Below are 14,156 nucleotides of genomic sequence, written 5' to 3' on the forward strand. Positions count from 1 at the left end.
CTCCCCCCGCCCCTGCGGCTGAGTGCGCGCCTGGCTGAGATCCAGAAGCAGCATTTCAGAAGTTGCTGGTGCAGCTCCAAATAGGTCAGCCTCAGCGAGCGTTCCACTCTGGGATTTCCAGAAACCACATGCCAGAGTCTGGACGTTTCCCGCCCTCATCTCACCCGCCCGCTTCACCATGCCGCCGGGTATGAAACTCTGGCAGGAGCGGGCCTTGGCCCCACACCTTCAGCACAGATGCTCCACGGGCCCATTTCACTCTAGGACTTCAGGGCTTCCGGTTGGTTCCCAAGTGGGTGGACTGAGGTGGCTCGGTTAAAGGAACGAAGCACATGGCCTCCGGAACCATGCCCAGGAGAGACAGCTCCGTGGCATATTCTCATCCACCTGACTCCCACAGTATGTGGAGCAAGGGGCAGACGGCCCCGAGCCCTGGCGCTGACATTGCCAGGAATCAAGAGCTGCTGAAGAACTCAGCCAAGGGCAGCCGCGTGCAGCAGGGTCTCTGGTTGGGATGGACATGGAGCCCTGAGGGTTGCTCAGGTTTTTGTCAATCGCGTCTCTACTCCTGGTTAGGTTGTCCTGAACCCTGATGAAAATGTGCACAAGATATGCCCCTGACGCCAAGGGACAATGGCCCGTTGGAAGTTCTTGTCCCTGATTCTGTCCACAGCTCTGTCAGCCTTGTCAGTGACACTGCAGCCTCCGGCTTACCCTCCCCACCCCCTCCTCATTTATTTCATGAGTGCCAAGGGAAAGAAGAATTTGAGTAGGCATTTCTTTTCCCCCTTTTTTTCCCTTTTGGGGTCACACCCATCGATGCACAGGGGTGACTTCTGGCTCTGCACTCAAGAATTACTCCTGGCGGTGTCTGGGGGACCCTATGGGATGCTAGGAATTGAACCCAGGTCGGCCGTGTGCATGGCAAATGCCCTACCCACTGTGCTATCGCTCTGGCCCCACTTCCTTTTCCTTTAAAGTAAGTTTTCAACCCAGCAGATTACAAACCCCAGCTTCCTCACGTGACTCTCCACTTCTTTCCAAGATCATTCTTCATGAACCAATCAGAACCGACAGGGAAAAAGGATGATCCAGATATTCCCCAGCGCCTTGGGTGATGCCTGTGGCTTACTGTCCTCGCAGGACCCCGGGACCCCGGGACCCCAGCTTCTCCGAATGTACTGGATCACAGCTACTGCAGAGAGGAGAGGAACATGAGTCTAAAAATAGTTCTCAATTAGTGGGAGAAGATTTCTCATGAATTCACAAATGCTTTGTTTTGTTTCTTTCCTCAGCATTCCAACACTTGCCCAAACATTAGGAATATTACTCACAATGGCCCTCAGGAGCACTGCTCCCCTCTCAGCCAACTCTCCACTATTCCTGCTCTCCCAGACACCTACAGGCTCTGGCTTCTGTTGGTTTCAAAACGTGCTAAGAAGTTAGAGGGTGGGTAGGGCGCTTGCCATGCACACGGCTGACCTGGGTTTGATCCCTGGCATCCCGTAGAGTCCCCTGAGCCTACCAGGAGTGATTCCTGAGTGCAGAACCAGGAGTCAGGCCTGGGCACAGTCCCCCTGGCATGGGACTGTCCCCCTGGCATGGCCACACCCGGTCACTCAGTCCCTGCTTCTCCCTCACTCCCACCCCCATGGCCCTTTGGGGGAAGAGCTCACTGTCTACCTTGTCATAACCTTTGTCACAGAAGCAAGCCCGTGTCCCGAGGTGCGACACTTCCTTCCTCCCAAAGAGCCTTGGCCTTGGTGGGGGGCCCTAGCAGAAGGAGCCCACAGCAAGCTTCCTTCAGGTCCCTGAAACTGGAGGGCGAGCCAAGTTTCCAGAGCAGAGAGAGCCCTAGAGAACCGATCGGCCCTTGCCAGAGCAGGGGCATCACGCCGGCCCGAGCATCTCCAGATCGGCAGTTCCCAGGTCCTCGCTGCATCCCTCGCGGTCCTTGGGACCCATGTTCAGGAGCCAGCTGCCCCATGAGTGTCCTTCACCCCCAGCCGTAAGCGAAGCCTCATGGCCTGCCATGCCAGTGTTAGTTGCCGGCCAGGCTCAGAAGGCGTCCTTGCAGCCTGGGATTCGGTGTGCAAGGAGAGAGGCTGCCTCAGATAAACACGCTCTGCGTGAGGGACAGCTGCGTGGGGCCCAGGGGCTCAGCCACAGCCCTGCCAGGTGAAGGCTGTCTCACTTTGGCAGAGCAGGAGCGACTGGGAGAGAGGGGGGCGCTAACACAGGAAGCAGCGCTTGTGTTGTTAGCAAGTGCAGGGGGAGTGGTAGAAGGAGAGGCTGAAAGGGCTGGCCTGCCCTAGAGTCATCAAGCTAGGCTGGAGCCAGTGGGACCCTATTTCTGTTACTTAAATGGAAACAATTAATTGAATTCTTAATTAATATTTTGTTCTGTTGCGGGGAGGCATACGTGGAGGTGCTCAGGGGTTCCTCCTGGCTCTGAACTCAGGAATTACTCCTGGCAGTGTTCAGGGGACCATATGGGATGCCAGGGATGGAACCCACATTGGCCGCATGCCAGGCAAATGCCCCACCTGCTGTTTTATCCTTCCAACCCCAAATCCTTAATTAATATTTTTAAACTACAGAGAAGTTCTTCCCAGCGCTAAGTAGGATGGTGAGAGCCAAGCGACAGTGCAGTGATGGGGACACTTGCCCGGCACGCAGCCAAGCCAAATTCCATCCCCAGCATTCCATATGCTCTCCTGAGCCCACCCGAAGTCTTTCCTGAGTTCAGAGCTAGTAAGCCCAGAACATCTCTGGATATGGCCTAAAATCCAGATAAATTAATGAAAGGGACAGCAGGAGGCCAGGAGCAGTTTGCACGGGTGACAGAGGTCTCACATGCAAACCCCTTCAAGCCTCTTCCCTTTGGTTTTGCCTTGACCTCCAGTCAAATTTCCACCCTTGACATCCTGTCAGCCTGAGTTTCCCCTCAGCTGTGTAAGGTTTGCGTGGAAGCTTGTTTGGGCGAGGAGTTGGCTCCCTCCGAGGCTGTTCTATAAAGTGTCTAGCTCATTGAGTGCTCGAAGCCGATGACATGATGAAATTTCCCTGTGGGTGCATGTTCATTTGGAAACCTTAGAAGTCACAAAAGAACTGACAGAACTCTACCGGGAGGCAGCCAGGTCAGTGGCAAATGCCCTGAAACCTGCACCTAACTTCACGCCCTCCTCCCTGCTCCAGTGCTCTGTATGGGAGGGCTCTGGGGGCTGGCATCCTTCTGTGCCATCCAGAGCCGATAGGACCATCCCACCAAGGTGTGTGTTTACTGAGAGACACTAAAATTCCTGCAATGTCCTCAGAAATGTGCTTAAAAGATCCTGAATTTCTGAAAGAGTTGGAGGCATTTATTAAGTTGTGTGGGACAGTTGCTACCTTACATACAAGCAAGGAGAACGTTCCACATCTGAAAGCTTTTACAGTTGCACAGATGTTCATATCTGCATACCCTCCTTCACGTGGAATTGTCCCTTCCCTTTATCAGCTCCCACCCTAATCTGCAGTGGTCGAAGCCAACTATGACAGGGAAACTGCACTGGAACCACCGTTTTCCCTTTTGCCCTTGAATACCCACGTTTGGAAACCATCTTCATTAGCCTTTACATGCATGCACTCTGTAGGTCTGTACAGTGAACGTATTCATGTTAGTGACTGAAGAACACATTATAAAATTCACAGACATAGGCAGGAAGAGAGTATCTGAAGGGTACACCCAAGGTCTTGCAATGTTGATTTTAGAGTGTACTTCCTGTACAAAATAGAATAACTGCATTTTTTAAGAGAAAGGGTACAATAAATTACCTGGCATGGTGCTCCTCTCCTGTTTTTTTTTTTTTTTTTTGCGAGGAGACCTGGGGTCTTGAACAGAGGCCCTGCAGCCACCCCCAAGCCCACATTGGCCTGTCTGGGAGACCCTGGAGAACTGCTCACACAGCTAAGCCTGGGATTTCATGGGTGACACGGGTGATTTTTCTCGTATTTAAGATGGTTCCGTTTCCCACCAAGCATTGCGGAGCCTTTCTCTGGCCCCAGAACTGGGCCAAGTCCCCTCAGCTCCCTCAGCTCCTGGGGCGAGGCTGTGGTGCCAGTCTCAGAGGCACTGGGGTGACCCTGGAAGCTCCATGTGCCCCCCCACAGACAATCCCATTCCCGGATGACTGCTTTGCCATCCTCATTAATCGGTAGCACCCCTTTGGGCCTCAGTTTCCCTTGTCTGATGAGGAGAGCCTTGCCAGAGTAACCCAACGTGGGTGCGTGGGTTTTGTCAGCTGTGAGCCTTGCTCTGGACTTGTGCGGCTCTGCAGGTCACTGAAGCGAGAGGCCCTGGGCCCTGAGGGGAGCAATGTAGAAACCCTTGAGTCCCAGTTCGGGGCCCTCGTTGCAGCCCGCCCAAGCCCCTCCCCCAGAGCTGGAGTGCCCCCCAGTGCAGTGCCACTCAGCCGCACCTAGCTACCACCATGCATGTGGTGAGTGCCGTGCTAGGGGCACGGCCAGGGGAGGGACAGATGTAGAATGGCCTCTCCTGTGCGGGCGTGAAGGGGCGCGGCCAGGAGTCACTCGTGCTGGGGGAGGCAGAAGGGAGCCAAGGCACCCCTGAGCCCACATTGGGCTCACCCAGCAGGAGCGGGGGCACTCAGCGTGGCTGGCCCCGGGTGGCGTTCCTACCACAGGGGTCTGTCCAGAGGAGCGAGAACATGTCTGGGCCTCGGGCGTACGGCCTCTCCACGTGCTGGCCACTCTCCCCAAGTGGGGAACGGGAGTGGCCACCGCCCCGGAGTGAAAGGGGCCAGGGCAGGGCACCCCAGGGCCGGGAGGGGAGAGCGCGGCTGGGCGTGGGCCTCTCGGTGGGCAGGCTGACCCCTGTGTGTCCCCCAGTGCCTAGCCCCTCCTGTAATGGCTTTGACGGTGCGCTCCCGAGGCTGCCACTGGGGAAGGACGCCTGCTTCATCGCCACGGTGCGCCTGGCCACGCCGCAGTTCCTGAAGGCGAGTATGGAGGGACGCCCCACAATGGCCTTCCTGGGAGGGCGCGGGCCCAGTGACGCCCGGGTCTGCTTCCATCACCGACAGCCACATGTCGCTGCACGCGGGGAGACGGGCTGCGAGGCCATGTTCTCTTGTTCTCTTCCTCTCCCGCATGAGCACCACTGGGGCCAGGCCCGGGGAGCGCTGGCCTGCACCCTCTCATGGCAGGCGCTGGGAGTGGGGGCAGCGGCACAGCCCCCTGCGTGTCACCACACTTCTGGCTGGAGAAGGGAGTGCTGCGACATTTGGGCTCGAGGTGTGTCTCCCAGCTCGAGACATCGACTGAGTTCCAGCTGGCGCCCGCGCCGGCCGCAGTGAAGGGCTCTGCCCAGCAGCTTGGGGACTTGTGCCGCCTCCACCCGCTGGCCCGCCTCCCTGAGCGGCCTCTCTCCCTTCTCCTGCAGGAAATGTGCGTCGTCGATGAGCCTTTGGAGGAATTCACTTCCAGGCATAGCTTGGAATGGAAATTTCTGTTTCTGGATCACAGGTGTGTGGGAAGAAAGAACCCATGGGGCCGGGCTGTTCTCCAGCGTCCATCTGCCTGAGTCGGGCTGCCAGGGCGGGACGGGCTCCACAGCGAGGGAAGTGGCTCGCAACCAGCCCAGGGGCCACGTCCCTCCACGGCAGCGCCCGTGGGGGTGAGTGTGCGGGTCAGGCTGATGCAGGGAGCCCAGGTCGGGCCCTTTGTCCCTCACTGGGGCTGTCACCCCACCCACCGGCAGGAGTCCATGCGAGAAGGCACATCTCTCTGTCAGCCTCATTCCTCCAGCCTGATCCCCTTACCTACGGTCAGTCTTTTCCAGTTTAGGGACCGTCCACTCCCTGCCCCGTGTGTCCGCGTGGGCTCCAGCCTCACCTCATCTGTGGCTGTGTCCTAGCATTTGCTGGTCCCGTGTTGATTCTCCTGCGGGCCGGGGTGGGGAGGGCCACCCCCCGGGCCTCCCGCTTGCTCCCCGCCCTCTCTGACGACCACCCCTTGGCCTAGCAGAGCCCCTCCCATCATTGGGTACCTGCCGTTCGAAGTCCTGGGCACGTCGGGCTACGATTACTACCACATCGACGACCTGGAGCTCCTGGCTCGATGCCACCAGCACTGTGAGTGCCCACCCGCCCCGGGGCCCTGCTGGGTGCTGGGAGGTCACAGCCGGCTCCCTGCAATGCCCTTGTGCATGGCGTGGGTCCTTGTCCAGCCTCTCCTGAGGTGGTTGGCACCTGGAACTCTGCTATTGGCACCCCAGCACCCAGTACCCGTGGCAGCCTCAGCGCTGCCCGGTCCTTCATACTACACAGCAACTCAGGGATGCTGGTCGCAGTCCTGCGGCTCTAAACTGCATTCACATGGTTCTGACTTCAAGCGCTGCTTACAGGCAGCAGCTGCAGGCCGGACCCTGAGGCAGACGGGGAAGCACCATGCAGGAGCAAGCTCTGGCGGGGCAGCAGGGGGACGGTGGTTGCGGGAATGTGGCGGGGTCGGGGCACCCATCGGGAGAAGCAGAGCAGGGGACCCCGTGAAGGACAGCTGAGTGCCACAGCCGTGACCCAGGCCCCAGTCTGGGTTCTGAGCAGAACACTTCCAGCGACCCGAGCTGGAGGCCCCCAGGCCGACTGACTCCCCTAACTCAGGAGCATGTGACCTTCACTGCCACTCCTGCCACAGGGAACACCGCGGGCTCCGTCAGCGCTCACCATGAGTGTTCAAGGAGAATCTTAAACCTGCTCCTTGGGCCGGGGCGACAGCACTGCAAGGAGGGGCCCATTCGTGCCGCTGCCTGGCTTCCGTGCCCCATCCCTGGTGCCCCGTATGCTCCCCGAGCATCTCCCGGAGTGACTCGAGTGCAGAGCCGGGGGAGCCCTGCGCACTGCTGGGCGTGGCCCCAAATCAAAAGAAAAATTAATCTAGAAAATAATAAAATCTTGCTCCTCAGGGTGTGCTCCCCTCACGAGGGGTCTGCTAGGTGTCTGCCTGGGCCCTCGGCCCGGGACTCAGAACCTCCACCTGACCAAGACCTTCCCCCACACCTCTCTCTCTCTCTCTTATCTTGGGCATTGTGGTTTGCAATATAGATGCTGAAAAGTTATCATCTATGTCCCTTTGCCTTTAGCGTCAATGTCACAGAGGGGTCTGCCTACATTTTACCCCATGTGCCTTATGGATTCATAAGGTTTTTAATCCATTGTGATCTGACTTTTGTGCATGACATTAGATAGACATAAGAGTTGAAATTTTTGCATGTGACTGTCCAGTTTTCCCAACACCACTAGTTAAAGAGGCTTTCCTTGCTCCACTTCACACTTTTCGCTCCCTTATCAAGGATTAGGTGATCATATATTTGAGGGTCTGTGCCAGGTATCCATATGATTTCTCTTGTCGCATGAAGAGGCTCCAGCTTCAGCTGGCAGCCTGCCAGGTGGATGACCTGGCTTCCATTCTGTGCTGGGCACCCCCAAAACGCTCGGGAGGCTGCACCACTCTGTGGTGGTTGGCCTCCACGGCAGGGCACCTCTGGCCCACTCCAGGTGACCGGCAGCTGCTGGCCTGTGCAAAGGCGCCAACAGTCAGGTGTCTTTCCAGTCTGATTCCAGCCTTAACCTCCCCCCACCCATCCATGGCTCCAGAGGCACCAGCCCGGCTCAGGACCTTGGTAGAGCCTTTGGGAGAGTGAGTGGGTCTGTCCTGTCCTTGCTGGTGTCCTGAGGGTGCCCTGGGGTGCTGCTGAGGGCCCGGTTCCAGCCCTGGCGCTATGTGGCCCCAGAGTGCCCCTCCCCCCAAAGTATCAGCTCAAGGGAAAAACAAACAAGCTTTGGGGCCCTTCCTCTGAGGCCTGGGGTTTGCTCGTGACCCTGAGCAGAGGCTCCCCTGCAGGGCTGCGCTCACACGCGCCCTTCTCCGCCCACAGTGATGCAGTTTGGCAAAGGCAAGTCCTGCTGCTACCGGTTCCTGACCAAAGGGCAGCAGTGGATCTGGCTGCAGACCCGCTACTACATCACCTACCACCAGTGGAACTCCAAGCCCGAGTTCATCGTGTGCACGCACTCGGTCGTCAGGTGTGTGACAGGGCGGGCAGGGCTGGCAGGGTCACCGCAGGACAGCTGCCAGCTTCCGGCCAGCCGAGACGCCCCTGGTGGGAGCCCTTAGTCACAGCTGAGACCTCAGGGCCCACAGGGGCCCGGACCCCCCAGGAGGGAGCGGCATCAAGCCCTGTCTTCAGTGGCCCCTTTCCATCTCCCCCAGCCCGTCCGGGCAGGCTGGAGAAGGGTCACTTGCCTCTGGGTGACTCAGGCACGTACTCTCCATATGTGTAAGGCTGGGGTGACACTGGGGGACCCAGGCTGCCTAAGGGATGGGGTCCGAGGCCCTGGGGGCCACCCTGCATGCAGGGAGCAGCAGAGCCTGTGTGTCAGAGACAGGCTGTACAGAGACAAGCTGCAGAGAGACAGGCTGCAGAGACAGGCTACAGAGACAGCTGCAGAGACAGCTGCAGAGACAGGCTGAAGAGACAGGCTACAGAGATGGCCCGTGCAGGCCACTGCAAGGGAAGGAGACTGACCCTGTTTTTGGTTTTGCTGTTGTCTTATTTGTTTTTGTTTTGGGGCCACACCCTGCAGTGCTCAGAGCTCACTCCTGACTCTGTGCTCAGGGACCTCCCTGGAAGGACCAGGGAACTCAGGGTCAGTGGGGTCAGCCATACACCCAGCAGCTGCCCCATGCTGTGCCGGCCGGCCTCGGTGAGTCCTGGGCCTGTCTTCCTTCCTTCCCCAGTCACAGAAACGTTAAGGCCGTGAATCCAGCAGGGTGAGTATTCTGTGTAGGGCCGTACACGTGCCCCTCCAGAGACCCTCGTGCCTCTGTGCTCCGGCAGTGCTCGCAGCCGTCAGGGTTCCACGAGTCTAACCCAGTCTCCACACACATGCTCAGCCCCCTGAGCTCTCTGGCCCTATAAGTCGGTCTTGAGCTGGCCTGGAGCAGAACATGTGAGAGGAGCCGAGTCTGGGAGCAGAGTGCATTTTGTGCATCTATATGATTCCCAGCAGGGTGAAAGATACACACACATAGATGCCACACATCCAAACTCATTTTGTACCGTGTGACATGCTAGACACCCAGCAGGGAGCTAGACACAGGGAGGCCCCACCCCTTCCTTACGGATACAGGCCGGTGGTAATGAATAGAGGTATGTTTCCCGGTACTGCACACAGTGCTACACTGTGTAAATACACATTTCAGGTAGGATAGTTGCCAGCTTATGTACATACGAGTTATAAGCATTTTCTATTTCATGGGCATGCGTAACGTTTAACGTTGGTGACCAGTAGCTGAGTCCGCAGCTCTGTCTGCCGCCCTCTGCCCAGACAGACAGCCGATGCAGTAGCTAATAGTACATGGGTAGGAGCTGCTGAGTCTGGGCACCCCAGCACACGTGTGTGCGCCCATGGGTGCGGGGCCACCGAGTGAGCCCCAGCCTGCGCTCGGGGAAGGGCAGAGGTGAGTGAGCGCAGGGCCTGGCTGACGGCCCGGAGCATCCCCTCATACCACTGTCCATCTGCATTTTGGGCCTGCTGAGCCTGCAGCAGACAGCAGCCCGCCCCCACCTGCTGCCTGGCGGAGGCTGGTGTCCAGGGAAGGCCGGAAAGCAGCATCTCTTTCTTCAGACTCTGCCTTGGCCTGAGGGTTTCTCCTTCCTCCCACTCCCAAATCCTGGAAAGAAGCGTTCCGAGTAGAGAGCAGGAATGGGCATGGGATGAGCTCACAAAGGAATGGGAATCCCAGGCGCCAAAGCGCTCTGTCGCTCCTCGTCCACGTCCCCTGGAAGCAAGGCCAGCCCGACCACGTGGGCCTCCCCAGCTGTCCCGGAGAAAACGGGCCTGTCACCTGTCCACGTGTGGGCCTGGCTGCTTGCACGGTCGTGCATCAGAGGAAATGTTTTCTGAGTACTAGCAGTGCGAGGTGGCTTGTCTCTGCAGCAAACTCCAGACAGAATTACGAAAGATTGTCCCTGAGCTTCTCCTCTGAATGATAGCATTTTGCTGGTGGGAGGGGGGCATGGAGAAGGAAAGTGAAGGAAATCAGTGCCTGGAATGTCACCTTAGCAATGGCTCTGCTGGACCCAGGCTCCCCGAGCCCCCCTCCCAGCAAGTCCCGTCTGGCGGCAGTGGCGGTGGCGTTCTGGGAGTGGGCGTCCCTCGGCGACGCCTCCTGATGCTGTCCCCTGATGTGCCTCCTCTGTCCTGTCAGCTATGCAGATGTCCTCGTGGAGCGACGGCAGGAGCTGGCTCTGGAAGAGCCCCAGCCAGAAGCCCTGCACCCCCCAGTCCTGAAGGTAGGCGGGCTTGGGGGGGGGTGTGGGGGAGGAGGCAGCCTCGGGAGAGCAAGAATGAAAGCAGTAGTGATAGTAATAAATGCTTTTAAACGTGTTAAACTCGGGTGAAAAGTTCTACTTCTATTTTTCCTTTTTTTTTTTTTTGGCTCTTTGGGTCATACTCATCTATGCTCAGGGGGTACTCCTGTCAGGAATTACTCCTGGCAGTGCTCAGGGGCCATGTGGAATGCCGGGGATCAAACCCCGGGTCTGCTGCATGCCGGGCAAATGCCCCACATTGTGCTGTCGCTCCGGCGCGGTTCTGGCTCTGCTCTGATCTGTGCTTGCTTCTCCCTCATGGCATTGCTGTCCACACAGCTGGGCCGGGCCGAGGCAAACCCCTGAAGGCTCTGTGGCACCTGCTCTCTCCTGGAGGCTTGGTCCTTCCTGGCACTGGCTGCCCCTTAGCCTGCCCTCCCATACCTCCTGCCGCCAGGGGCAAGAGATGCTTCTGAGGCCCCGGGGCTGCACCTTGCTGCGCTGCTCTCCAGTCAGAGAAATGTCAGGAGAAGAATTTCCTCTGCCCAAGCCCAGGCCGACCTCTCTCCCCTGGAGCTATAGCAGGACCCTCTGGCCCGCCGTGTGGACCTGCCAGTGCTGGGGGCCTGAGAACAGAGCCCTGAGTCCTGATGGTCACGCTCCCAGCAAACACATCTGTGGGGCAGCAGGAGAGAAGCAGGAAAGGTGGGCGCCGTCGGGCCAGAGCCGCCACTGCTTCCTCTCGTCTCCCACTCGCAAAAAGGGAGTGCCGCCACGGCTAGGGGGAGGGGGCTTCTCCTCCCTTTGATTCCAAGACATCAAATGCAGGAGGGAGAGTGTTTCTTAGTACCCACAAGGTTCAAGTCCTCGTGCCAAAGACCCACACCCAGAGTCTTGGAGAGGCTGGTGTGGCAGGAAGGGCCCAACAGCAGTGCGTCTGTTCACTTCGAACGAAGAAGGGGAGAGTGAAGAGTGGGCAGCACGTCTGCACACCCGTGGGGCTGAGGTGGTGTGGGGGCCCATCACCGCAGGCGTCACCTCCTGCTCTGCCAGCCGAGGCTTCCGGCGTCATGTCGAGAATGGAAGTGGACAGGCCTGGTAACCACACGTCACAGCCACAGGCCCAGTCAGAAAATCATTGTGGCCTCCAGGCCTCTGGGGTCTCAAGCCAGAGACCTCTCGTGAACTCCCCTGGAGAGACTAGTGTTCCGTGCTCTGGGTGGAGTCCAGGAATGCCTGAGGCCCTGCTAGCACCAGGCTCACTCTTTTTTCACTTAAATTTCCAGGGGGACACTGAGTAATTGTTTTCCTGGAAAGGGGACAGTAGACCAAACCAGGTTAGGAACCTCTAGCTGTAGATACAATGATAACCTCAGCCTGACAGCTGAAAGATAAAAACCTGGGCAGTCTTTTCCAAAGAGCCGGGAATTGTGGACAAATTGGGGTTTCGATTCAAATCTGTTGCATAGGCTATATTTTGTGACATGCAAATTCCCTCGCCTAGACCAGCGGCAGCCATGGCCAAGGCCTTGCCTCTTTCCCCACGTCCAGACGTCCTGTGCTTACCGCGCTGCTACCTCCAAGCCCGCAGTTCATGAAGAGAACCCCACTCTCCCACGTGAAGTGGGACCCTGAGACCAAGCCCAGGCCCCCAGACTGGCGTCTAGCCTGAAACCTGGCACACCCTGTGGAGGCCACCTGCTGGGCACTCCAGCCGGGCCCCGCTAATGCTGTCACTGCCACAGAGCCGTGACTCAGAGACAGAACAGCCACATCGGGGGGACATCTAACACCAGGGCACCTGCCAGCAGGGGCAACGCTCCCACATCCTCCTAAGACCAGACCGGAACCCATAGAGCATGACTCAGAACAGTCTCAGGGCTGGAGAGGTGGAACAGCAGGGAGGGCACTGGCCTTGCGTGCGGCCATCTAGCGTCCATCCCCACAGTCCACACGGTCCCCCCAGCAGCCTGGGAGTGATCCCTGAATACAGCACCAGGAATAAGCCCAAGCACTGTTGGGTGTGGCCCCAAAACCTAGGCCATAATTTTAAAAATGCAAAATGACCCCAGTGAGACCTGGGGCGGTCACTCAGCAGGGCCCATGATCTGTGTGTACAGGCCTGGCTTCGCTCCGGCACCAACACACCAAGAATGGTGCTGACCCTCTGCCTCCAACAGCGGGGCTGGGGGCAGGAGCCAGTCCCCGGAGCTATGCTCACAGCTGTCATATGTCACTGGCCTTGAAGCCGGGCATCCCCTGGACATGAGACAGTTTCCCTTTGCTCATTTGCCACCCGGAAAGGACCAATAGTGTGGGAAGTGACGGAAGCGTCCAAATGCATTTGTTCGGTTGAGGCATTAACAAATCAGTAATACAAGCAGTGTTGCGTCTACAACCTCTTCTGCCCCTGTAGGGAAACCCAAGAGGTGACAATTTTTAGGAAGAAAATAGAATGCAAAGTCAGTTAAAAAAAAAAACTAGAAAAATTACAATGCAAGTGAGAAAATATAAATACTGTTTATAGAATATGAATATCTCTGATACTTAGATTACACATACACACATATACACACATACACACATGTTGGGGGCTGTAGTGATAACACAGCAGATAGGGCATTTGCCTTGCACGCGGTCGACCCGGGTTCGATTCCAAGCATCTCATATGGTCCTCCAAGCACCGCTTGGAGTAATTCCTGAGTGCAGAGCCAGGAGTATCCCCTGAGTATCGCCAGTGTGACCCAAAAAGAAAAAAAAAAAAAAAAAAATTTCCACAGTAATGTGTTGGGAGTCTATTCTGAAACTACTACAGGATTTTTTCAATAAGTCTTGACATTTTTCTGCCTATTTAGTGGCAGGATTCACTGCTGTCATCTCAGTGTGTGTGTGTGTGTGTGTGTGTGTGTGTGTGTGTGTGTGTGTGTGTGTGTGTGTGTGTGTGTTTCAGGACAAAGGCTCGAGCCTGGAACTTCAGCAGCACTTTAACCCCCTTGACGTGGGCACGTCGGGCCTTAGCACCAGTCACTCACCATCGGCCTCCTCCAGAAGCTCCCGCAAATCCTCGCACACAGCCGTGTCGGACCCCCCCTGTGAGTTTGGCCCCACACGGGTGCAGGAGGGGTCCTCTGGGCCCACGGGCGGGGGTGGGGTCTGGGGGTGCATGGGACGTGCGCATGGCATTGTTTGTATCTGCTCCAGACGTGGGTCCAAAGCAGGAGCCAAGGAGGCGAGTAACCGGCCGGCTCTGCTCACAGGCGATGCTCAGGGGTCAGCCGCACTGGCAGGGGAAGCAGTGGTGGGAATCGAGACAGGGGTCTTTGCCATGTCGACCCCCTCCTGGGCCTGGCTGAGCCTTCCTTCGTGAGATGCCCCGGCCCTGCCCCTTGCCTGCGCCCCCCTTGGAGAAGCCTGTCTGTGGGTCCTCGAGTCAGGAAGATGGTCTGTTGCTTTTTCACAGCCACTCCGAGCAAGCTGATGGCCGAGGCCAGCCCCACGGCTTTGCCAAGACCAGACCTCCCCGTGCCGGGGCTCTGCCAGGCAGCCACGATGCCGGTATGTGCACGATGCCGAGCTCCCCTCAGGGCACGCTAGGGGGGGGGGCAGGCCCGCATCTGCCCATGGGACTGGTTCACTGAGAAGGCGAGGCGGGGACATGAAGCACAGGGTGAGGGTATGGCCAGGAAGGTGGTGGTGGTGTCTGTAGGCAGACAGGCTGGCGTGGGTCGGCGGCTCTGAGAACTCAGGTCTACACAGTCTGGAAGGCAGAGCCCGAGTCCTG

At 57.8% G+C, this 14,156-nt stretch overlaps 1 protein-coding gene across 10 annotated transcripts in view; it reads left to right on the plus strand.

The window, feature by feature from the left end:
* NPAS2 (neuronal PAS domain protein 2) overlaps positions 1-14,156 on the plus strand; it is a 160,237-nt gene that overhangs the window by 129,894 nt on the left and 16,187 nt on the right. For all 10 annotated transcript variants that reach the window (XM_055120131.1, XM_055120128.1, XM_055120125.1 and 7 more), the window contains 7 exons: positions 4,891-5,000; positions 5,444-5,526; positions 6,028-6,134; positions 7,937-8,084; positions 10,273-10,357; positions 13,326-13,467; positions 13,836-13,930. In XM_055120131.1, coding sequence (XP_054976106.1) covers positions 4,891-5,000; positions 5,444-5,526; positions 6,028-6,134; positions 7,937-8,084; positions 10,273-10,357; positions 13,326-13,467; positions 13,836-13,930 — 770 coding nt within the window. The remainder of the gene's footprint in view (positions 1-4,890; positions 5,001-5,443; positions 5,527-6,027; positions 6,135-7,936; positions 8,085-10,272; positions 10,358-13,325; positions 13,468-13,835; positions 13,931-14,156) is intronic.

This window comes from Sorex araneus, chromosome X (assembly GCF_027595985.1).
Source record: "Sorex araneus isolate mSorAra2 chromosome X, mSorAra2.pri, whole genome shotgun sequence".
Classification (NCBI taxonomy): domain Eukaryota; kingdom Metazoa; phylum Chordata; class Mammalia; order Eulipotyphla; family Soricidae; genus Sorex; species Sorex araneus.